At 55.3% G+C, this 22745-nt stretch overlaps 2 protein-coding genes and 1 pseudogene across 3 annotated transcripts; 2 read left to right on the top strand and 1 right to left on the bottom strand.

Annotated features, from left to right (window-relative positions):
* Positions 1-1297: 1297 nt before the first annotated feature.
* On the bottom strand, positions 1298-7911 carry ZNHIT1 (zinc finger HIT-type containing 1). The gene is made up of 5 exons (XM_017857661.1): positions 7379-7911; positions 2714-2884; positions 1929-2008; positions 1643-1812; positions 1298-1548 (listed from the first exon to the last, which is right to left on the bottom strand). Exons 1-5 carry the CDS (start codon positions 7398-7400, stop codon positions 1527-1529), a joined length of 465 nt encoding a protein of 154 aa, XP_017713150.1. The 5' UTR covers positions 7401-7911; the 3' UTR covers positions 1298-1526.
* Positions 7887-19806, top strand: PLOD3 (procollagen-lysine,2-oxoglutarate 5-dioxygenase 3). Of its 2 annotated transcripts, none has more exons than XM_017857659.1 (19): positions 7887-8443; positions 8823-8914; positions 9063-9199; positions 9283-9446; positions 9587-9699; positions 10362-10425; positions 12406-12503; positions 12667-12768; positions 12953-13078; positions 13242-13363; positions 13666-13770; positions 13900-14025; positions 14943-15084; positions 15172-15285; positions 15455-15523; positions 16964-17068; positions 18074-18220; positions 18885-19010; positions 19349-19806. In XM_017857659.1, the coding sequence occupies exons 1-19, from the start codon at positions 8341-8343 to the stop codon at positions 19502-19504; spliced, it is 2211 nt and encodes a 736-aa protein (XP_017713148.1). In that variant the 5' UTR covers positions 7887-8340; the 3' UTR covers positions 19505-19806. The 2 variants fall into 2 exon arrangements, with proteins under 2 accessions (XP_017713148.1, XP_017713149.1); XM_017857660.1 differs by having other exon boundaries at positions 8034-8443; positions 18131-18220; positions 19349-19799.
* A 1524-nt stretch (positions 19807-21330) lies between these two features.
* LOC108518898 (40S ribosomal protein SA-like) lies at positions 21331-22428 on the top strand (annotated as a pseudogene).
* The last annotated feature ends 317 nt before the right edge of the window (positions 22429-22745 follow it).

The raw sequence follows: 22745 nt of genomic DNA, 5'->3' as shown, positions 1-22745 counted from the left end.
GAAAGATGGTGCCTAACGTTGACTTTGCTGGATCTCTCTAATATCTTAATGAGGCCATCTGTTCGACGGATACTTACTAAGCACTTGCTTTGCTATGAGGTTAACAGGGTACAGCAACCAAAAGGACCTTACAAGATTACAGCTTGCAATTCATTTAGACAAGGTATGGGTATAAGAAGTTCACATGTGTCACAGCACCCAGGGCCACCAAGACCAGGGGCCTCTAATCCAGGGCTGTCCCCTCTTTTGGCTTCCCTGGGTCACACTGGAAAAAGAAGAATTGTCTTGGGAGACACATAAAATACACTAACATTAACAATAGCTGATGAGCTAAAAGATAAAAAAAAATCGCAAAAGAATCTCATAATATTTTAAGAAAGTTTACGAATTTGTGTTGGGCTGCACTAAAATCATCCTGGGCCACATGTGGCCTGCAGGTTGGACACATTAGATCTATACCATGAATTTTGCCATGTTTCCCAGAAACTTCTGGGTTCTCCATACTGCTAATAACTTCACACACTGCAGCTCCTGGTAACAGGGGCTTCCTAAGGACAACTGCTCCCTCGGTCTGGCAGCACCAAGGATAAGGACCCGACCACTCCCCTTTGCTTAAGTACCTTAAGACAAAAACAGGCCCAGCTCCCTCCGGGGTACCATTCTGCACCTGTTCCACAGTCCTCCCACCACCTCCCTGTCACCCATCCCTGGAACCTAGCTGTACTTTGAAAATATAGCAATTGGAGAAATACAAAGGAAAATCATGGCCGGGCGAGGTGGCCCACGCCTATAATCTCAGCACTTTGGGAGGCTGAGGCGGGTGGATCACCTGAGGTTGGGAGTTTGAGACCAGCCTGGCCAACACGTCAAAACCCCAACTCTACTAAAAATACAAAAACATTAGTTGGGCATGGTGGTGGGCACCTGTAATCCCAGTTACTTGGGAGGCTGAGGCAGGAGAATCCCTTGAACCTGGGAGGCGAAGGTTGCAGTGAGCCGAGACCGCACCACTGCACTCCAGCCTGGGTTACAGCGTGAGACCCTGTCTCTAATAAATAAATAAAATAGTTTTAACAACTAAATCAATAACCAAAAAGACTTAGAGAAGTAGCCAAGGAGGGCAGGGGCTCGGGGGTGGCAGGAGAATGGGACAGAATCTCTCATGATCAGGGACACAGAGGGGCGGACAGTGGCAGGGGTGAGTGGGAGGCAGGAAGAAGAGAGATGGAGCCGTGAGCAGGAGAGACAGGTGACCCATTGCCATCACCTCAAACACACCACGACCACACAGGCAGGATTCCAGCATGAGGCTCTTTATTCTAACAGCACTGGGGGCCCAGCCTACCTGCCAGACAGTTCCCAGGAGTGAGGTTCGTCTTTCCTGACAGGTAAGACACAGTTTCGTTGGGTGAATGAGCGGCTCCTCCCTTGGTCCAGGAAGAGCTCCCCCTCCATTGGGTGATGAAACTGTCTTTCTGAAGGCTGGGCATTGTACAGCGGCGCTTCCTCTCTGGGAATGCCCAGGCTCACACAGTCCACTTCAGACACCTGCAGACAGAGAGGAAGCCAGGATGAGGGGAGAGAGGTCTGGGGAGGCTGTGGGAAGGAGGGAGTGGATGTGGACAGCAGGTCTCATGCTCACCTGGTCTCCTGGTGGGTCCCCAGACAGCGCACAGTGCAGTACCGGGCACCGCAGCTGACACAGGTGTAGGGGGAAGGGAAGCCGCAGACAGCACAGAAGGGGCGCTGGGGCCGCGATGGGGGTCCCGCACAGGCCGTCAGGTAATTGGGGCCCTCAGCCACACTCAAGTTCTGCAGAGACAAGGGGCTGGCTCTAAGACTCCTCCACCCACCCGCGCAGCAAACACCTCCTAGGGCCAGGCTCACCCCTTCCCTGTGAGGTCCTCCCAGGCCGACCCTCCTCTCACCTGCTCCTCCAGCAGGGCCTGAAAGTTTTTTCGGAAGCGAAGTTTAAAATGATCACCTCGGGTTTTCTTCTTTTTCTTTCCTAGGGGTCAAAGGCGATCAGTTGCTTGGCACTTGCCCAGAAAGACAGCAGCTTTCTCTGGTTCATCACTCCCCGTGCCCATGTGCCCTCCTGGTTCTTTTTTTTAGACAGTCTCACTCTGTCACCCAGGCTGGAGTGCAGTGGTGCAATCTTGGCTCACTGCAACCTCCATCTCCCGGGTTCAAGTGATTCTCTTGCCTTGGCCTCCTGAGTAGCTGGGATTACAGGTGTCCACCACCATGCCTGGCTAATTTTGTTTTTGTATTTTCAGTAGAGATGTGGTTTCACCATGTTGGCCAGGCTGGTCTTGAACTCCTGACCTCAAGTGATCTGCCTACCTTAGCCTCCCAAAGTGCTGGGATTAGAGGCATGAGCCACCACACCTGGCCCTGCCCTCCCGGCTCTAAGTCAGTCCCTCACTACCAGCCTCTGCCCTCCACCCCAATTCTCCAATCCCAGCCGACCGTCACCTCCATGCCCCCAAGCCTAAGGCTTCATGTCAGAGCTCATCCAGTCTCTCTTGTTTATTTCACATACACGAGAGGAAACTGAGGCACAGAAAGGGGGTGTGGTTGCCCACAGCCATGGGAGCCAGTCACCGGCAGAGGCACCAGGAGCTCTTGGGTCCTCCTGCAGCCTGAGCTGGGTGGACTCTCCTGCCCTCCTCTCAGTCCCATCCCCCGCTTCCTCCTCCATCCGCCTCACCAGTGTCCGCGTCATCATCAAACTGAGGCAGCCTCTTGCCGAGCTGAGGGAGTCCTGCGTGGGGGTCATCCTGGAAGTTGTCATTCTCCAGGGCCTCCAGCTGCCGGTTGATGCGCCGCTGCCGGGCTGCCCGGTCCAGCACCCGCCGCTGCCCGGGATCCTGGGAGCGAACTGGATGGGGCAGGGCACACAAAGTTACAGGGCTTCTGAGAAACAGCAGTGTGGCTGCCGCTCTGGGCAGGGCAAGGAAGGCACCCAGGGTGGAAGCTGCAGCTCTCGTCTTCTTCCAGGCCAGCCCCCGGGCCCATGCTTCCTGTCCCGCCAGCTGAGACCCTTTCAGTCTCTCCCGCCTCTTTTCTCCAGGAGCCCCCTCCTGGAGACAGCTCACTGCAGACTGGGGAGGTCACGGCACCCTGGGGCTTCCAGGTTGTCCTGAGCCCTCAATGCACATGGCTCTCACGCTCAGCATCTCACCTCCTACCTCAAAGGAACCAGGGGCCACCCACACTTGGACACGCTCCTCTTCCAGGCCACCCACCCGCAAACATGATGCCAAGTGGGCACACCCCTGCCCCGGGGCCCCCTAAGTCCCACCACTGAACCTGAGCCTTCACCTGTAGCCCATCCCTTCCCTCTTCCATCTTCAACCCCTCCTCCTCAACCGGCACTTTCCTTTCCATCAAAAAGCTGGTAACACTCGTATGTCTACTCGGCTTCACAGCTACTTCTCCTTCAGAATAACTCATGTGACAATGTTGCTTCTTCACCTCCCATCCTCTCCTCAACCCCCAAAATCTGACACCTGCCTGGCCATCCATGGGGGGACCACCCACACTCAGGGCTCCAGCGTGCCTTCCTCCTCCTCCTCCTCCTCCTCCTCCTCCTGGGACCTGAGCCCTGTCCACCCTGTGGCGGTGCTGACTACCTTCATCGAGTAGAAAGAGACCCTTTGCTTGCTTCCTTGACAAGACTGCAGGCCTTCTCCATGTCTAGCAATCCTCCGGCTCCAGCTCGGCTGCTCTCCCTGCCTCTATGGAGGTGGCTGGCCCTCTTCTCTGCTCAGTCTACACACTCTTCCTGGGATTTCGAACCCAAACAAAGGGCTCTGATGATCACCCACAAGCAAATAACTCCCAGGGTGACTCCCTCAACCCAGAACCTGCTCCCGGGCTCCAGAACTGGCCATGCAGCCAGTGCCTGGTGAGGCCAGGCATGGTGGCACACGCCTGTAATCTCAGCACTTTGGGAGGCTAAAGGATCACTTGATGCCAAGAGTTAGAAACCAGCCTGGGCAGCATAGACAAACCCCATCTCTACAAAAAATTGAAAAATAAGCTGGGCATGGCTGCACACGCCTACAGTCCCAGCTACTTGGGCGGCTGTGGTGGGAGGATTGCATGGGTCCGGGAGGTTGAGGCTGCAGTGTGCAGCAAGCCATAATCACACCGCTGCACTCCAGCCTGAGTCGCAGAGCAAGACTGTCCCCAAAACAAAACAAAACAAAACAAAAAAAGGTAAAAAAAGAAAAAAGTCACCGACTGGCCCTGTGGACACTGCAACTCAAAATAAAAAAAAAATTTCCCATCCAAATCTGCTTCTCCTGCAGATTCTCTCTAAGCGAATAGAACCGTCTATGCAGACATCCAAACTAGAAACCTAGAAGTTATTTTAAACCTCTTTCCTCGGCTGGACATAGTGGCTCACCCATGCAATCCCAGCACTTTCGGAGGCTGAAGTAGGCAGATCACTTCAGGTCAGGAGTTCGAGACCAACCTGGCCGGTGTGGTGAAACCTGGTCTCTACTAAAAATACAAAAATTAGCGGCGCGTGGTGGCACATGCCTGTAACCCCAGCTACTCAGGAGGCTGAGGCACAAGAATCGCTTGAACCTGGGAGGTGGAGGTTGCAGTGAGCTGAGATCGCGCCACTGCACTCCAGCCTGGGTGACAGAGCGAGACCCTGGCTCAAAAACAAAAAACAAAAAACCTCTTCCTCATTGCCTTATCAGCTGTTTGCCAGATTCTGATAATTTTACATAATATATCTCTTTATTCGTTAACCACATGTTAACCATAATAATAACAGCAGCAGCCCCAGTAGCTATCACTTGTTGGACACTTACTATGAGCCAGGCACCGTGCTCAGCTCTTTGCATCGCTTGAACCGTTTAACCCTTATAACAGCTGTATGGGACAGTATCATTCCATCCCCAACTTACCAACATTCAAAGATTAAGAAATGTGTCCAAAGTTCACACAGCTAGCAAGTGGCCAGGTCAGAAGTCAAAGAACTGCCCAGCATCAAAAAGCATGACCTTGCCAGGTGCAGTGGCTCATGCCTGTTATCTCAGCACTTTGGGAGGCCAAGGTGGGTAGATGGCTTGAGCCCAGGAGTTTGAGGCCAGCCTGGGCAACATGGCAAAATCCTGTTTCTACAAAAAAATACAAAAATTAGCCGGGCGTGGTGGCACACACTTGTAGTCCCAGCTATTCAGGAGGCTGAGGCGGGAGGATTGACTGAGCCCAGGAGCTCAAGGCTGCAGTGAGCTGTGTTTGTGCCACTGCACTCCAGCCTGGGCGACAGAGCAAGACCCTGTTTCAAAAAAAAAAAAAAACAAAAAACCCAAAACCAAACAAACAAAAAAACCATGATTGTGATCACCGTACTAATCTCCCTTTCAAATGCCAGGCAGTGCTCTACGTTCTAGGGATGCAAAAGCTTACAGTCCAGTGGCCAACACAAATGATTAATCAAACAAACAAAGAAAGTACACCATGGGGTAGGCTAGAATACGGAAGTATAAAGTGCTGCGGAGCCCAGGACAGAAACACCCAACCTGGCCTTGGAGTAGTCAGGGAAGACCTCCCAGAAGAAGGTAAGTCTAGGTTAAGGCCTAACTGGTGAATGGCCTGGCTAGGGGAGACAGCAGGGTGTTTCAGGCCTTGAGGCCAACATGAAAAAAGTAATGGCTGGGAGACTGTGATGCCTTTGAAAAACTGAGGGCCAAGTGCAGTGGCTCATGCCTGTAATCCTGGCATTTTGGGGGGCCGAGGCAGGCGGATCACGAGGTCAGGAGATCAAGACCATCCTGGCTAACACGGTGAAAACCCGTCCTTACTAAAAATACAAAAAATAAGCTGGGTGTGGTGGCGGGCGCCTGTAGTCCCAGTTACTTGTGAGGCTGAGGCCGGAGAATGCTGTGAACCCAGGAGGCGGAGCTTGCAGTGAACCGAGGTTGCACCACTGCACTCCAGTCTGGGGGACAGAACGAGACTCCATCTCAAAAAAAAAAAAAAAGAAAAACCGAAAGGGCCAAGCGCAGTGGCTCATGCCTGTAATCCTAGCATTTTGGAAGGCCGAGGCAGAAGGATCATCTGAGCTCAGGAGTTCAAGACCAGCCTAGGCAACATAGTGAGACACCCATCTCAACAAAAAATGTAAAAACTAGCCCAGCATTGGCCGGGCGCGGTGGCTCAAGCCTGTAATCCCAGCACTTTGGGAGGCCGAGACGGGCGGATCACGAGGTCAGGAGATCGAGACCATCCTGGCTAACACGGTGAAACCCCGTCTCTACTAAAAAATATACAAAAAACTAGCCGGGCGAGGTGGCGGGCGCCTGTAGTCCCAGCTACTCGGGAGGCTGAGGCAGGAGAATGGCGTAAACCCGGGAGGCGGAGCTTGCAGTGAGCTGAGATCCGGCCACTGCACTCCAGCCTGGGCGACAGAGCGAGACTCCGTCTCAAAAAAAAAAAAAAAAAAAGCCTTTGCTAGCTCTCCAATGCTTCCCCACAGAGTTCAAACTCCTGGGCAGTGTGTATAACGCCTTTCAAAATGTAACCTTTCCTCAGTTTTCCATCCTTTCTTATCACTCTGTAAGATCCAAACTGTGGACTTGGTTTCCTAAGGGACTAGGTTTTTTCTTGTTTTACTGCCTTTGCACGTGAGGTTCCCACTGAGAGAAATCCTAACTAGACTTTCAAGACTCAATTCAAGCTTTTTCGTTTTTCCTTCAAGCTTTCACAGTCCCCTGCCTCCCTGGGCTAGATGCCACGCCTCCCTGTTCGCAGGCGCTGTGCCTCCCTCTGCCATAGCACAAATCACAGTGAAATACAGTGGTAGGTCTGCGTTTCTGTCCCCCTTCCAGAAAAAGCCAATGCTTGGATAACAGGGATCTTTCTCCTCTTCATCCCCAGCGCCCGGTTTGGAGCAGGCATCAATAAAACGTGAATGAAGGGTCAACGCCAGGACCCGAGGGCTAAGGAACGGATTTAGGAGGAATAGCTGGGGCCGGGCGCGACAGCTCACGCCTGTAATCCCAGCACTTTGGAAGGCCCACGCGGCAGGATCGCTTTGAGGCCAACAGTTGGAGACCAACCTGGGCAACATAAAGAGAGCCCGTTACCACATAACAAATTAAAAATTAGCCAGGCGTGGTGCCTCATGCCTTCAGCTCCAGCCACTCGGGAGGCTGAGATGGGAGGATGGTTTGATCCCAGTAGTTCGAGGCTATAGTGAGTTATGACTACGCCACTGCACTCCAGCCTAGGTGAAAGAGCGAGATCACGTCTCAAAAGAAAAAAAAAAGAGGAATGACTAGGTAAGAAAATTCTAGGACTGATTTGGACTTGGGATGGGGAAGGGGGCGAACCGCGGGGGCTCACATACCCGAAGTTTTCTTCTCCACCATTTGCACGACACAACTCTCGGAAGAGACTGCTGCGCACGCGTACTAAACCCACGACTTTGGTAGGGGCACCATCACTTCCGGTGGCTTGTACTTCTGCGCGTGCGCCACCGCTTTGACTCATTACGTGGCGTTTCCTTGGAGACAAGAAAGCTTTTCGCCATGTTTTATAGGGGCAAAACTACTTCCGGCCTCAGTGTGGCGGTGTAAAATCTTGTAGGAGCCACGGAATGGGTCATTTTAAAGATGTGCTCACGGTGTTCTTACGAGAAACCTTATTTTCCTTTGGTCCTTGTGAAGATGCTCTGATCACAAAGGCAGACCCTGGAGCTTCTCTCCGGGCAGAAAAGGAAGTGGGCTGGACTGTCAAAGAAAGTGGCTTTGATCCCAGCGGACTGGCTTCCGTGGGCAATCCGAGGTTCCTAGTGGCCCTCTGCAGAAAGCTCAGCTCCCAGTTCCCCCAGGCCTCCGTCCCGCGGCGGACTCCTGGGCTTCCTCCCTCCCTGTCGCCGCCACCCCCTCGCTCTCCCTGTCTTCCGCCCGCACTCTCCCGGCAGGGCTGCTGCCAGGACCCGCCCCCGCGTCCCTCCGGACCCACCGCCAGGGGTCACTTCCCCTGTCCAGGTTTCAGCTTCCACATGTGTAAAGCAGGGGGCTCGGCCCAGAGTCCCTGTCTCCCGCCCGCCGGCCCCAGCTGCCGCCCCTCCCCCGCCTCCCGTGCGCCCGGGACAATCCTCGCCTTGTCTGCGGCGCCGGCATCTGGAGCTTTCTGCAGCCTCCGGATACGCCTTTTTTCCAGGGCGTGGCCCCAGCCCAGCTGCTCCCCGCGGCGGCTGCACAGCAGCCCGAGCGCCCCCTTCCAGGAGCTCCCCTCCGGAGCTGGGATCCAGGCGCGTAGCTGAGGTCCCAGGATCCTGGGTGCTGTCTGGGCCCGCTCCCCACCATGACCTCCTCGGGGCCAGGACTCCGGCTCCTGCTGCTGCTGCTGCTGCCCCCTGCGGCCTCAGCCTCCGACCGGCCCCGGGGCCGAGACCCGGTCAACCCAGGTGAGAGCCCGGGGAGGCCCCGCGCGGCCGAGGGGGCAGAGGCTGACGTGCCTGCCAGCCTGGCCCGGAGAGGGTCGGGGGCTCGAGGAGGTGTCTGGCCCGTCCGCCGCCCAGCGTGCTCTTGGGGCTGAGTCGCGCCAAGCTCCTTGCCCATTACCACCCTGAAGTGAGGTTTCCAGCCTCCCTGTGCGAACGGACTCGGAATTCCTGGGCGCCACTCCCACCCTGTCCTCCCTGGGGTCAGAGTGTTCCTGGGTGAGAAGAGTTTAAGAATGGGAAGGAAGAAAGGGAGGGAAGTCGAGTGAGAGGGAGGACAGCAAAGCACGTGGGGCCCGGAGCTGGGCGGTGGATCCCAAGTGCCAATTCCCTCTGGTAACAGAGAAGCTGCTGGTGATGACTGTGGCCACAGCTGAAACCGAGGGGTACCTGCGTTTCCTGCGCTCTGCAGAATTCTTCAACTACACCGTGCGGGTGAGGAGAGGGAAACGCCCCTGGGAGGGGGTCCCAGCGGGAGGGGTGGGCTGAAGTCTGGATGCCCAGGTCCCCACGGTGAGCCTGGTCAGGAGCTCCCCCCAACAACTCCCCACCCCTTGCCTGGCATGAGGCGTCTTCTCCACAGACCCTGGGCCTGGGAGAGGAGTGGCGAGGGGGTGATGTGGCCCGAACAGTCGGTGGAGGACAGAAGGTCCGGTGGCTCAAGAAGGAAATGGAGAAATACGCTGACCGGGAGGATATGATCATCATGTTTGTGGACAGGTAACAGGGCTGGAGATAGGGAGCAAGGTAAGGATGCTGAGGTTCCCAGTGGACCCCTGCTCATCCTCCCCTTCCTCACCCAGCTATGATGTGATTCTGGCCGGCAGCCCCTCAGAGCTGCTGAAGAAGTTCGTCCAGAGTGGCAGCCGCCTGCTCTTCTCTGCGGAGAGCTTCTGCTGGCCCGAGTGGGGGCTGGCGGAGCAGTACCCTGAGGTGGGCACGGGGAAGCGCTTCCTCAACTCTGGTGGTGAGTGGCAAGGTGCCCAAGGCAGAGGGGCCAAGAGCGGTGGGACAGAGTGTTAAAGGTGCCTGAGGGCTGGAGAGGGCCTGGGGGACAGGCCCTGGGACCCTGGGAGTCTCGGGGTCAACACTTCCCCTCCCCACCAGGATTCATCGGCTTTGCCACCACCATCCACCAGATCGTGCGCCAGTGGAAGTACAAGGATGATGACGATGACCAGCTGTTCTACACGCGGCTCTACCTGGACCCAGGACTGAGGGTAGGGAAGACAGAGGAGTGGGCGCATCCCACATCCCACGTCTAAGCGCTTTGGGAGGCTTAGGCAGGAGGATTGCTTGAGCCCAGGAATTCAAGACCAGCCTGGACAACATAGTTGAGACCTCATCTCTACAAAAAAAAAAAAAAAAAAAAATTAGCCAGACTTCATGGTGTACGCCTGTAATCCCAGCTACTTGGGAGGCTGAGGTGGGACGATCACTTGAGCCCAGGAGTTTGAGGATGTTTTGCACCACTGCACTCCAGCGTCAGTGACAGAATGAGACTCTGTCTCTCACAAAAAAGAAAAAGCACAGTGGCTCACGCCTGTAATGCCAGCACTTTGGGAGGCCGAGGCTCGTGGGTCACCTGAGGTCGGGAGTTTGAGACCAGCCTGGCCAACATGGTGAAACCCTGTCTCTACTAAAAATAAAAAAAGTAGCCAGGCATGGTGGCACTCTTCTGTAGTCCCAGTTACTTGGGAGGCTGAAGCAGGAGAATCGCTTGAACTGGGAGGCAGAGATTGCAGTGAGCTGAGATCATGCCATTGCACTCCAGCCTAAGCAACAAAAGCAAGAGAAAAAAAGAGAGAGAGAGAGAAAAGAGAAATGATGTCCTTCCCGCTCCTTCCATTTTAACCACTCTATCGCATCCCATTTCATTTAGGAGAAACTCAGCCTTAATCTGGATCATAAATCTCGGATCTTTCAGAACCTCAACGGGGCTTTAGGTGAGGAGGAAGACAGCTGCAGGTGGGCAGTGCGCAGCCTCTGCAGCTAGGGGTCTTGAGCTGGGAGAGGCTTCTGGAGGAGCTGGGCTGATCTAAGTCCACCTCTATGTGGTTTTATTGGGTGTCTGAGTGGCGGGTTGTGTGAGTTGCACTGTGCCGATGGTACTAGAAGCAAGGGAGGCAAAAATGTGTCTGGCATCTGTTGCATACATGCTGCGCCTAGGCACCAGGCCAGGGGCTTTTTTTTTTTTTTTTTTAAATGGAGTTTCGCTTTGTTGCCTGCGCTGGAGTGCAATAGTCCAATCTCAGCTCACCGCAATCTCCGCCTCCCGGGTTCAAGTGATTCTCCTGCCTCAGCCTCCCAAGTAGCTGGGATTACAGGCATGCGCCACCACGCCCAGCTAATTTTGTATTTTTAGTAGAGACAGGGTTCCAACCATGCTGGCCAGGCTAGTCTCGAACTCCCAACCTCAGGTGATCCTCCTGCCTCGGCCTCCCAAAGTGCTGGGATTACAGGCGTGAGCCACTGTGCCTGGCCTACTTCTGTGATTTCGTTTAACAAAGGGAAGGTCCATGGTTATCCTTCTTGTACAGGTGAGGAAAGCAGCTTGTGGAGGGGTTGGTGACTTGCCTCGGGATGGGGAGAATGGAGAGAGAGAGGCCAGGCACGGTGCCTCATGCCTATAATCCCAGCATTTTGGGAAGCCAAGGCAGGAGGATCACTTGAGGTCAGGAGTTCGAGACCAGCCTAGCCAACATAGCAGAAACCCGTCTCTACTACAAAAAAGTACAAAAATGAGCCGGGCGTGGTGGCGGGCACCTGTAATCCCAGCTATTCAGAAGGCTGAGGCCGGAGAATCACTGGAACCCAGGAGGCGGAAGTTGCAGTGAGCCAAGATTGCGCCACTGCACTCCTGCCTGGGCGACAGAGTGAGACTCCCTCAAAAAAAAAACAAGAAAAAGGAGGCTAGGTGTGGTGGCTCATGTCTGTAATCCCAGCACTTTGGAAGGCTGAGGCGGGCAGATCATGACGTCAGAAGTTTGAGACCAGTCTGGCCAACATAGTGAAACCCCATCTCTACTAAAAATACAAAAATTAGGCCGGGTGTGGTGGCTCATGCCTGTAATCCTAGCACTTTGGCAGGACTGATCACCTGAGGTCAGGACAGGTGGATCACCTGAGGTCAGGAGTTCGAGGCCAGCCTGGTCGACATGGCGAAACCCTGTCTCTACTAAAAATATAAAAATTAGCCGGGCGTGGTGGTGTGTGCCTGTAATCCCAGCTACCTGGGAGGCTAAGGAAGGAGAATCGCTTGAACCCAGGAGGTGGAGGTTGCAATGAGCCAAGATCGCGCCACTGCACTCCAGCCTGCGTGATAGGAGTGAGACTCCATCTCAGAATAAAAAACAAAAAATACAAATACAAAAATTAGCCAAGTATGGTGGTATGTGCCTATAGTCTCAGCTAGCCAGGATGCTGAGGCAAGAGAATCATTTGAACCCAGGAGGCGGAGGTTGCAGTGAGCCAAGACCGCACCATTGCACTCCAGCCTGGGTGACAGAGTGAGACTCCATCTCAAAAAAAAAAAAAAAAAAAAAAAAAAGGGTTCGGCAAAGCTCCAGGAAACAAAATTAATGGGCAAAAAAAAAAAAAAAAAAAAAAAAAAAAAAAAAAAAAGTGGGGGAGAGAGGGAGAATATGAGGAGGGGTAGGGATGCTGAGGCTCCTAGTGGACCCCAGCTCAGCTCATCCTCCCTCACCCAGCTGCGATGTGATCACGCAGGTAGTAGGCAGTGGAGCTCTCTGGGCCAGCAGCCTGGTCAGAACCCAAAGGTTCCTGCCCCACAACGAGGGACACTCTAGGATGGCCCTGGTGTCCCTTTATTCCCTGGAGAATATGGGACCCCATATTTAGAAAAATATGTTGCTTGGCAGCTCCCAGAGAAAGGGAGTCTGAAGCCTGGCCTTTTTCTTCCCCAGATGAAGTGGTTTTAAAGTTTGATCGGAACCGTGTGCGTATCCGGAATGTGGCCTATGACACGCTCCCCGTTGTCGTCCATGGAAACGGTCCCACTAAGGTGCCATCAGTGGTCTCAACCGCCGCCCTGCCCTGCCCCAACCCCTGGGCACCTCCAACCTTTCTGAGAAGCCAGCCCTTCCCAGCCCCCATACCAGAGGTGCCTGATCCCCACCTCCACCCCTGGAGGCCTCAGCCACTCAGCCTCAGTCTCTCCCCAACAGCTGCAGCTCAACTACCTGGGAAACTACGTCCCCAACGGCTGGACTCCTGAGGGAGGCTGTGGTTTCTGCAACCGGGACCGGAGGACACTCCCGGGGGGGCAGGTGAGGTGGGGGTGCCGGGGAGGGGCACGAGAGGGCAGCGTGCTGAGCAGGAGGTGCAAGGAGTGGGCTGGGTGGTGGTGGGGCCATCGCTTCTGGGTCCCCGCACCTGTCAGGGTGGAGGGTGGGTGGGGGCAACGGAGAAGTCCAGGCTTCCCTCTGAGCCCATGTGTGTTGCATCTTCCAGCCTCCCCCCCGGGTGTTTCTGGCCGTGTTTGTGGAACAGCCTACTCCGTTTCTGCCCCGCTTCCTGCAGCGGCTGCTGCTCCTGGACTATCCCCCTGACAGGGTCACCCTTTTTCTGCACAACAACGTGAGACCGGCTGCCCCCATCTTGGAGCCTCTCCCGAGGGACCCTTCCCCTGTCCTGATCAGAACTCCCGTGCCCCTACCCCCATCTCCTTCCTGCACCCCCCATACCTCAGGTGCCACCTCCCTGCCCTCTGAGCCCATCCCCCTATGTCATCCCCTCCCAGGAGGTCTTCCATGAGCCCCACATCGCTGACTCCTGGCCACAGCTCCAGGACCACTTCGCAGCCGTGAAGCTGGTAGGGCCGGAGGAGGCTCTGAGCCCAGGCGAGGCCAGGGACATGGCCATGTGAGCGGGTGCTTGGGGGGAGGAGGGGGTGGGATGAGGGTGCAGGGTGGGGGTTGCTGCCACCTGATGCCTGGCCCTCACCTCACCTGTCACCCGTCCAACCCCTCCTGGGCCTCCCCATTCGCGTCCTTGCAGCCCCCACGCTGTCACCCCTGCCCTTGCCAGCTCACCCAGACAGCAGAGAGCCTGGGGAAGGAAGGATAGACACTGCCTCCCTCCTTTTCTCCTGGGGGCGTGGACCAGTTCCCCCATCCACACTGCCTCCCCACCCGCCACTGTCTCAGCTCACCTCTCACTTCCAGGGACATGTGTCGGCAGGACCCCGAGTGTGAGTTCTACTTCAGCCTGGACGCTGATGCTGTCCTCACCAACCTACAGACCCTGCGCATCCTCATTGAGGAGAACAGGTGGCTTACCTCCTCTCCCCGCAGCCGGAGGGCACCCCAACAGGCCCCGGGAACCCCACTTCTGCCTTGGGCACCGGGCTCCCCAGGCCTGCTCCCGTCTGCCCAGCCCTCACCCCTGCCTGTCTGTAGGAAGGTGATCGCCCCCATGCTGTCCCGCCATGGCAAGCTGTGGTCCAACTTCTGGGGCGCCCTGAGCCCCGATGAGTACTATGCCCGCTCCGAGGACTACGTGGAGCTGGTGCAGCGAAAGCGAGTGTGAGTCCCGCCAGCCTACAGCCCCCCACCTCCTCCGACCCAGGGCCCGGATAGACCCAAGGCCCCCACTCTCAGGGGTTGGGAGTGGTCACCAGTCAGAGGTGTCACGAGGCCGGGTGCAGTGGCTCACACCTTTGATGCCACCACTTTGGGAGTCCGAGGTAGGAGGACTGCTTGAGCCTGGGAGTTTAACATCAGCCTGAGTAACATAGCAAGATCCTGTCTCTACAAAAAACTTAAAATATTAGATGGGCACAGTGGTGCGTGCCTGTAGTCCCAGCTACTACAGAGGCTGAGGTGGGAGGATCACTTGAACTTGGGAGGTTGAGGCTGCAGTGAGCCATGTTTGCACCACTGCACTCCAGCCTAGAAACAGAGGGAGACCCTGTCTCAAGAAAATAAAAAACAAGGGCTGGCCGTGGTGGCTCAACGCCTGTAATCCCAGCACTTTGGGAGGCCGAGGCAGGCGGATCACTTGAGGTCAGGAGTTCAAGACCAGTCTGGCCAACATGGTGAAACCCCATCTCTACCAAAAATACAAAAATTAGCTGGGCATGGTGGCGGGCACCTGCAATCCCAGCTATTTGGGAGGCTAAGGTGGGAGAATTGCTTGAACCTGGGAGGCGGAGGTTGCAGTGAGCCAAGATCACACCACTACACTGCAGCCTGGGTGACAGAGCAAGACTCCATCTCAAAAACCAAAAACAAGAAACAAAAAAGAAGTGCCACAGCTTGGGGTAGGGACTGATTGCGTTTTGGGAGATGGGGCGGTTGTGACAAGCAATGCGTGACAAGGGACTTGCAGGAGCCTTATATTCAGGGACTGCAATACTCTAAGGGAAGAAGGACTTCCCAGGATGAGCTGGGCAGAATTTGGGGGCCGCCCTCCCAGCTGACCACGGTGTCGGTGCCTCCAGGGGCGTGTGGAACGTGCCATACATCTCGCAGGCCTATGTGATCAGGGGGGATACCCTGCGGACGGAGCTGCCCCAGAGGGACGTGTTCTCGGGCAGTGACACGGACCCGGACATGGCCTTCTGTAAGAGCTTTCGAGACAAGGTGAGCGCGGGTGCGCGGCGTGGCCTGGGGGCAGCCCCCCGGACTCCGGGCATGGCCTGCATCATGGACACCCCCACCCCACTACAGGGCATCTTCCTCCATCTGAGCAATCAGCATGAATTTGGCCGGCTCCTGGCCACTTCCCGTTATGACACGGAGCACCTGCACCCCGACCTCTGGCAGATCTTTGACAACCCTGTCGTGAGTGGGACCCCCTCACCCAGAGCACACAGGTTCCCCACCCTGTGCTAAGGAAGACGCCAAACATGGTGGCTGCTGCCAGCGCAGGACGCTGAGCAGGAGGGGGCAGTCCCCTGAGGGCTGGGAGCAAGGGGGTCACAGATCTGATGTACCCTCCACCCTCCCGCAGGACTGGAAGGAGCAGTACATCCATGAGAACTACAGCCGGGCCCTGGAAGGGGAGGGAATCGTGGAGCAGGTGAGCCCGTGCAGCCCCCACCGCCCTCATGGCCATTGCCTCTTGGGGGCCCCCACCTGGATTCAAAGTTTTCACACTGAGTTCCCCAGGGGTCTGAGGGTTTTCTGTTCAGCCAAGATGAAGGCAAAGGCCGAGCAGATAGGACTCTTGATCCCAAACCTGGCATTGATCAGATGGCCTCTCCTCTCCTGTGTATTGGGTATATTGGTGTTACGAATGTAATCACATCTTTTTTTTCTTTTCTTTTTTTTTTTTTTGAGACAGTCTCGCTCTGTTGCCAGGCTGGAGTGCAATGGCATGATCTCGGCTCACTGCAACCTCCGCCTCCCAGGTTCAAGCGACTCTCCAGCCTCAGCCTCCCAAGTAGCTGAGATTACAGGCGCCTGCCACTATGCCCAGCTAATTTTTGTATTTTAGTAGAGATGGGGTTTCACCATGTTGGTCAGGCTGGTCTCCAACTCCTGACCTCAGGTGATCCGCCCACCTCAGCCTCCCAAAGTGCTGGGATTACAGGCGTGAGCCACCGCGCCTGGCTGAAATCACGTCTTTAAAGAAGAATGGGGCCGGGCGTGGTGGCTCGTGCCTGTAATCTCAGCACTTTGGGAGGCCGAGGTGGGTAGATCGGTTGAGGCCAAGAGTCCAAGACCAGCCTGGGCAACATAGCGAGAATCTGTCTCTACAAAAAAAAATTTTTTAAATAAAAAATTAGGCCAGGAGTGGTGCTTATGCCTGTAATCCCAGTACTTCAAGAGACCGAGGCAAGCGGATCACTTGAGGTCAGGAGTTTGAGACCAGCCCGGCGAACATAGCAAAACCCTGTCTCTACTAAAAAAAAAAAAATACAAAAATTAGCCAGATGTGATGGCACGCACCTGTAGTCCCAGCTACTCTGGAGGCTGAGGTGGGAGAATTGCTTGAACCTGGGAGGCGGAGGTTGCAGTGAGCAAAGATCATGCCACTGCACTCCATCCTGGGTGACACAGCGAGACCCTGTCTCAAAAAAAAAGAAAAGAAAAAATTAGCTTGGCATGGTGACATGTGCCTGTAGTTCCAGCTACTTGGGAGGCTGAGGCAGGAGGATCGCTTGAGCCCAGAAGGTTGAGGCTGCAGTGAGCTATGATTGTGCCACTGCACTCTAGCCTGGGTGACAGAGTAATACCCTATCTCAAAAAAAAAAAAAAAAAAAAGAGGGATGCACTGTTATGGAAGTTTGGAAACCCCTGTCCCAGCACAAGGGGCTCCAGGACCCTCTGCCACCTCTGCTGTGCCAGATACCGGCTCTCAGCCTTGCCACTCCCCCAGGCCCTACCTGGCAGGTCCCTGGCTGCTCTCACAGAGCCTTCCCTGCTCCTCCCTGAACCTTCCCATTCTGTCCACTGCCTGTCCCCTTCCCCGTTCTGTGCTGTCAGCTAGTCCTGTTCTCCCCCACCCTGTCCTCAGCCATGCCCGGACGTGTACTGGTTCCCACTGCTGTCAGAACAAATGTGTGATGAGCTGGTGGCAGAGATGGAGCACTATGGCCAGTGGTCAGGCGGCCGGCATGAGGTAAGGGCCTGGGTGAGGAAGGCAGAGGGCTCCCCAGAGGAGGAGGTGTGGGATCTGGTAAAGGAACAATGGAATCAGGAAAATGGGAGCAAAGAGGGGAACTCCCTCTTTTCTCTACTAAAACCCCAAGGGGGAGACAGACCCTGGGGTCACAACTGCATTCATTCATGTATTCAAGAAATATTTACTGCTGGGCGCAGTGGCTCATGCTTGTAATCTTAGCACTTTGGGAGGCTGAGGCAGGAGGATTGCTCGAGCCAGGGAGTTTGAGGCCAGCCTGGGCAACATAGCAAGTACCTGTCTCTATAAGAAATTTAAAAATTAGCTGGGTTTGGGCCAGGCATGGTGGCTCACGCCTGTAATCCCAGCATTTTGGGAGGCCGCTGAGGCAGGTGGATCTCCTGAGGTCGAGAGTTCGAGACCAGCCTCATCAACATGGAGAAACCCCATCTCTACTAAAAACACAAAATTAGCCAGGCATGGTGGCGTGTGCCTGTGGTCCCAGCTATTCAGGAGGCTGAGGCAGAAGGATCACTTGAGCCTCAGAGTTAGAGGCTGCAGTGAGCTATGATCATGCTGCAGCACTCCAGCCTGGGTGACAGAGCAAGACTCTGTCTCTAAAAAAAGAAAAGAGGAAATAGTTTCTGGGTCACTGCCCTAGCTTGCACTGCAGGAATGCCTCGTGCCAGCCAAGCTCTCCCCTGCTGTGAGCAGCAGCCGCCACACAGCTTCTAAGGCTTCGATGAGCAGCCTGGGTGCAGTGGAAGCCACGGGGAAGCCTTGACCCAGACTTGGGAGGACTAAGGGGCTTCACAGGACAGGTAACATCTTAGCTGAGACTTGAAGGGCCAGGAGCAGTGAGTCAGGGTGAGAAGTAGCAAAGAAGACTGCTCCACACAGAGGAACACAGGTGTAAAGGCTGGGGCACAGGAGGAAGGAGGCTGGACTGCCCTTGGCGGGCACCATGGCTGGAGGGGCGGGTGGCTCAGTGCCCGCCACCCCCAGGATTCGAGGCTGGCTGGAGGCTACGAGAATGTGCCCACTGTGGACATCCACATGAAGCAGGTGGGGTACGAGGACCAATGGCTGCAGCTGCTGCGGACGTATGTGGGCCCCATGACCGAGAGCCTGTTTCCCGGCTACCACACCAAGGTGCGCCGCCCATCTGCCCGCTGCCTCCCCACCTTTCCCACCCCAGTGCCAGGCTGGAAGTCTCCACAGAGACCCCTTTTGGCCCCCACAGCATTTGGGCTCCGTGCACTTTAGTTCCCAGGGGAATGAGATGCTGCAGGAGGCAGCCCAGGGGAGGGAGGGAGCCAGGCTGAGACCCGGGGCAAGGCTTGGCCCTAATCTAATGCCAGTGAGCAGCAAGACCCTCCCACGCAGGAATCCTGCCGCCCCTCCCCTCCCTGGACAGGGACCATCATCTCCCTGAAGACCCCGTGCAATGGCCAGGTGTTGGTGGCTCACGCCTGTAATCCCAGCACTTTGGGAGGCCGAGGTGGGCGGATAACCTAAGGTCAGGAGTTCAAGACCAGCGTGGCCAAGATAGTGAAACCTCGTCTCTAGTAAGAATACAAAAATTAGCTGGGTGTGGTGGCAGATGCCTCTAATCCCAGCTACTCGGGAGGCTGAGGCATGAGAATTGCTTGAAACCAGGAGGCAGAGGTTGCAGTGAGCCGAGGTCACACCACTGCATTCCAGCCTGAGTGACAGAGCGAGACTGTCTCAAAAATAATAGTAATAATAATACAAAAGAAAAAAAAAATCCTGCACTTGCAGCCGTCCCCGCAGCGTCTTCCCTCCTCTCTCCCAGGCGCGGGCGGTGATGAACTTTGTGGTTCGCTACCGACCAGATGAGCAGCCATCTCTGCGGCCACACCATGACTCATCCACCTTCACCCTCAACGTGGCCCTCAACCACAAGGGCCTGGACTATGAGGTGCGCCCCAGCCACACCACCCACCCATGCTTCACCTCAGGACCCTCGGGTCCCCACCTAGAGCCCTTGCGTGCACCCCCAGCTCCCCGCCCTGCCCATTTCCCAGTGATTTTGTGGGTGTCAGCTCCTAGATCTCTTCTGGGCAGGCGGCCTCAGCCTTCCCCTGGATCTTCCTGTCTACGGGCACCCCAGCCCCCCATATCTGCCATCTCCCTTGTCACACTGGTCTGTCACCGCACCGTGCCCCCTCGCCTGGCTGCCCTGCCCCCTGTATCTGCCTGCTCCCCAGGCCCCATGTCTGCTCACTCCATGTTTCCTTTCCCTTCTCCTCTTTTCAGGGAGGCGGCTGCCGCTTCCTGCGCTACGACTGCGTGATCTCGTCCCCGAGGAAGGGCTGGGCACTCCTGCACCCCGGCCGCCTCACCCACTACCACGAGGGGCTGCCCACGACTCGGGGCACACGCTACATCATGGTGTCCTTTGTCGACCCCTGACACTCAACCACTCTGCCAAACCTGCCCTGCCACTGTGCCTTTTTAGGGGGGTTGGCCCCCATCCTGGGAGTCGGGGGATGGGTCTCTCTCACTCCCCGCTTCCTGAGTGCACGTTCTATGTGCCTGGACTGAATATGTCATCTTGCTTCCAACACGGCCTTCTCAGGAAGCACCCAGAGTCCCCGCCTCTCTCCTCCGCCCACAGGGGTTCATGGGAACAGGGCTTCTGGGGACTCCCCGCGTGATAAATTATTAATGTTCCTCAGCCTCACTGTCATTAAAGGACAGTTTGTAAGTCTTGAGTCCATTTGTCTGCCCATTAACCCCATCTCCCCTCCTGCCACCAGCATAGAGGGGAGAGACCCTGAAAAGGGAAGATGAGAGGAAAAGGGAGAGGCAGAATGTTAGACCCTCGTGGGAACCTGGAAGCTTCCCTGGCTCCCACTTTCCCCTTCCCCTGTATTGCCTGAGCTGGAGAGAGTGTGAGAGGGCACAGACCAAAAGAAGGACTTCCCAGGCTGGGCACAGTGGCTCACACCTGTAATCCCAGTACTTTCGGAGGTCGAGGCAGGCGGGGGATCACTGGAGGCCAGGAGTTCAAGACCAGCCTGGACAGCATAGCAAGACCTCCATCTCTACAAAAAATAAATTAGCTGGGCGCGGTGACTCACACCTGTAATCCCAGCACTTTGGGAGGCTGAGGTGGATGGATCACCTGAAGTTGGGAGTTTGAGACCACCCTGGCCAACATGGTGAAACCCTTTCTCTACTAAAAAAAGTACATAATTAAGCTGGGCACAGTGGCTCATGCCTGTAATCCCAGCACTTTGGGAGGCCAAGGCGGGTGAATCACAAGGTCAGGAGTTCAAGACCAGCCTGGCCAACATGGTGAAACCGCATCTCTACTAAAAAATACAAAAATTAGTTGGGCATGGTGGCGGGCACCTGTAATCCCAGCTACTTGGGAGGCTGAGGCAGGAGAATCATTTGAACCCAGGAGGCAGAGGTTGCAGTGAGCTGAGATCGCACCATTGCACTCCAGCCTGGGTGACAAGGCAAGACTCTTGTCTCAAAAAAAAAAAAAAAGGAAAAGAAAAAAACCAGGTGTGGGGCATATGCCTGTAATCCTAGCTACTTGGGAGGCTGAGGCCAGGAAGAATCGTTGAACTTGGGAGGCGGGAGGTTGGCAGTGAGCTGAGATCGTTGCCCATTGCCCACTCCAGCCTGGGCAAGCAAGAACGAAACTCCATTTCAAAAAAATACACCAGGCATGGTGGCTCATGCGTGTAATCCCAGCACTTTGGGAGGCCAAGGCAGGCAGATCACTTGAGGTCAGGAGTTTGAGACCAGCCTGGCCAAATATGATGAACCCCATCTCTATTAAAAATGCAAAAATTTAGCCCGGGCGCGGCTGGCTCAACCTGTAATCCCAGGCTACTTTGGGGGCCGAGACGGCGGCGGGATTACGAGGTCAGGAGATCGAGACCATCCTGGGCTAACACCGGGTGAAACCCCTGTCTCTACTAAAAATACAAAACTAGGCTGGCGGGTGGCGGGCGCCTGTAGTCCCAGCTTTACTCCAGGAGCTGAGGCAGGAGAATGGGCGTAAAACCCGGGAGGCGGAGCTTGCAGTGAGCTGAGATCGTGGCCACTGCACTCCCAGTCCGGGGCGGACAGAGCGAGACTCCGCCTCAAAAAAAAAAAAAAAAAAAAAAGCAAAAATTAGCCGGGCATGGTGGCACATGCCTGTAATCCCAGCTACTTGGGAAGCTGAGGCAGGAGAATTGCTTGAACCCAGGAGGTGGAGGCTGCAGTGAGCCGAGATTGTGCCACGGTACTCCAGCCTGGACGACAGAGCAAGTCTTCGTCTCAAAACAAACAAAAAAAAGCTTTCCACGCTACCCACAGAGGGGTCCATCTGGCGTTGTTCTGGATTTCTGTTGTAACTTAAAGTTTCACAGCATCTGGAGCCCTTGATGTCCCTCCTGCAAATGAAGGAGGAAGATGTCCTTAATTTCCTTGCAGCAGGAACCCACTTAGGTGGCACCAATCTTGACTTACAGATGGAACAGTACATGTATAAAAGGGAAAGTGATGGCACCTACATCCTAACTCTGAAGAGGACCTGGGAGAAGCTGCTTCTGGCAGCTTGTGGCATTGTTGCCACTGAAAACCCCGCTGATGTCAGTGTCACGTCCTCCAGGAATAGTGGCCAGAGGGCCGTGCTGAAGTTTGCTGCTGCCACTGGAGCCACTCCAATTGCTGGCCGCTTCTCTCCTGGAACCTTCACTAACCAGATCCAGGCAGCCTTCCGGGAACCACGGCTTATGTTTATTCACCCCAGGGCTGATCGGCAGCCTCTCACAGAGGCATCTTATGTTAGCCTACCTACCTTGCTCTGTGTCACACGGATGCTCCTCTGCGCCATGTGGACATTGCCATCCCAAGCAACAACAAGGGAGCTCACTCGGTGGGTTTGACGTGGTGGATGCTGGCTCAGGAAGTTCTGTGCATGCGTGGCACCATTTCCCGTGAACACCCGTGGGAGGTCATGCCGGATCTCTACTTCTACAGAGATCCTGAAGAGACTGAAAAAGAAGAGCAGGCTGCTGCTGAAAAGGCTGTGACAAGGAGGAATTTCAGGGTGAATGGACTGCTCCAGCTCCTGAGTTCACTGCTACTCATCCTGAGGTTGCAGACTGGTCTGAAGATGTGCACGTGCCCTCTGTGACTATCCAGCAGTTCCCTACTGAAGACTGGAGCACTCAGCCTGCCACGGAAGACTGGTCTGCAGCTCCTACTGCTAAGGCCACTGGATGGGTAGGAGCAACCACTGAATGGTCTTAAGCTGTTCTTGCAAGAGCTCTTTTTTTGTGTGTGATGGAGTCTCCCTCTGTCGCCCAGGCTGGAGTGCAGTGCCACAATCTTGGCTCACCGTAACCTCCGCCTACCAGGTTCAAGCCGATTCTCCTGCCTCAGCCTCCTGAGTAGCTGGGATTACAGGCGTGTGCCAGCACACCTGACTGATTTTTGTATTTTTAGTAGAGATGGGGTTTCACCATGTTGGCCAGGCTGGTCTGGAACTCCTGACCTCAGGTGATCCACCCACCTTGGCCTCCCAAAGTGCTGGGATTACAGGCGTGAGCCACTGTGCCCGGCCCTTGCATGGGTTCTTAAGCAACATGGAAATAAAGTTGGTGGAAAATAAACATCCCTTTTTTTTTTTTTTTTTTTTTTTTTT

Source organism: Rhinopithecus bieti, unplaced genomic scaffold, assembly GCF_001698545.2.
Source record: "Rhinopithecus bieti isolate Rb0 unplaced genomic scaffold, ASM169854v2 scaffold_42772, whole genome shotgun sequence".
Classification (NCBI taxonomy): Eukaryota; Metazoa; Chordata; class Mammalia; order Primates; family Cercopithecidae; genus Rhinopithecus; species Rhinopithecus bieti.
Note: the sequence above shows the minus strand (reverse complement) of the source record. Positions and strands in the feature narration are given on the sequence as shown.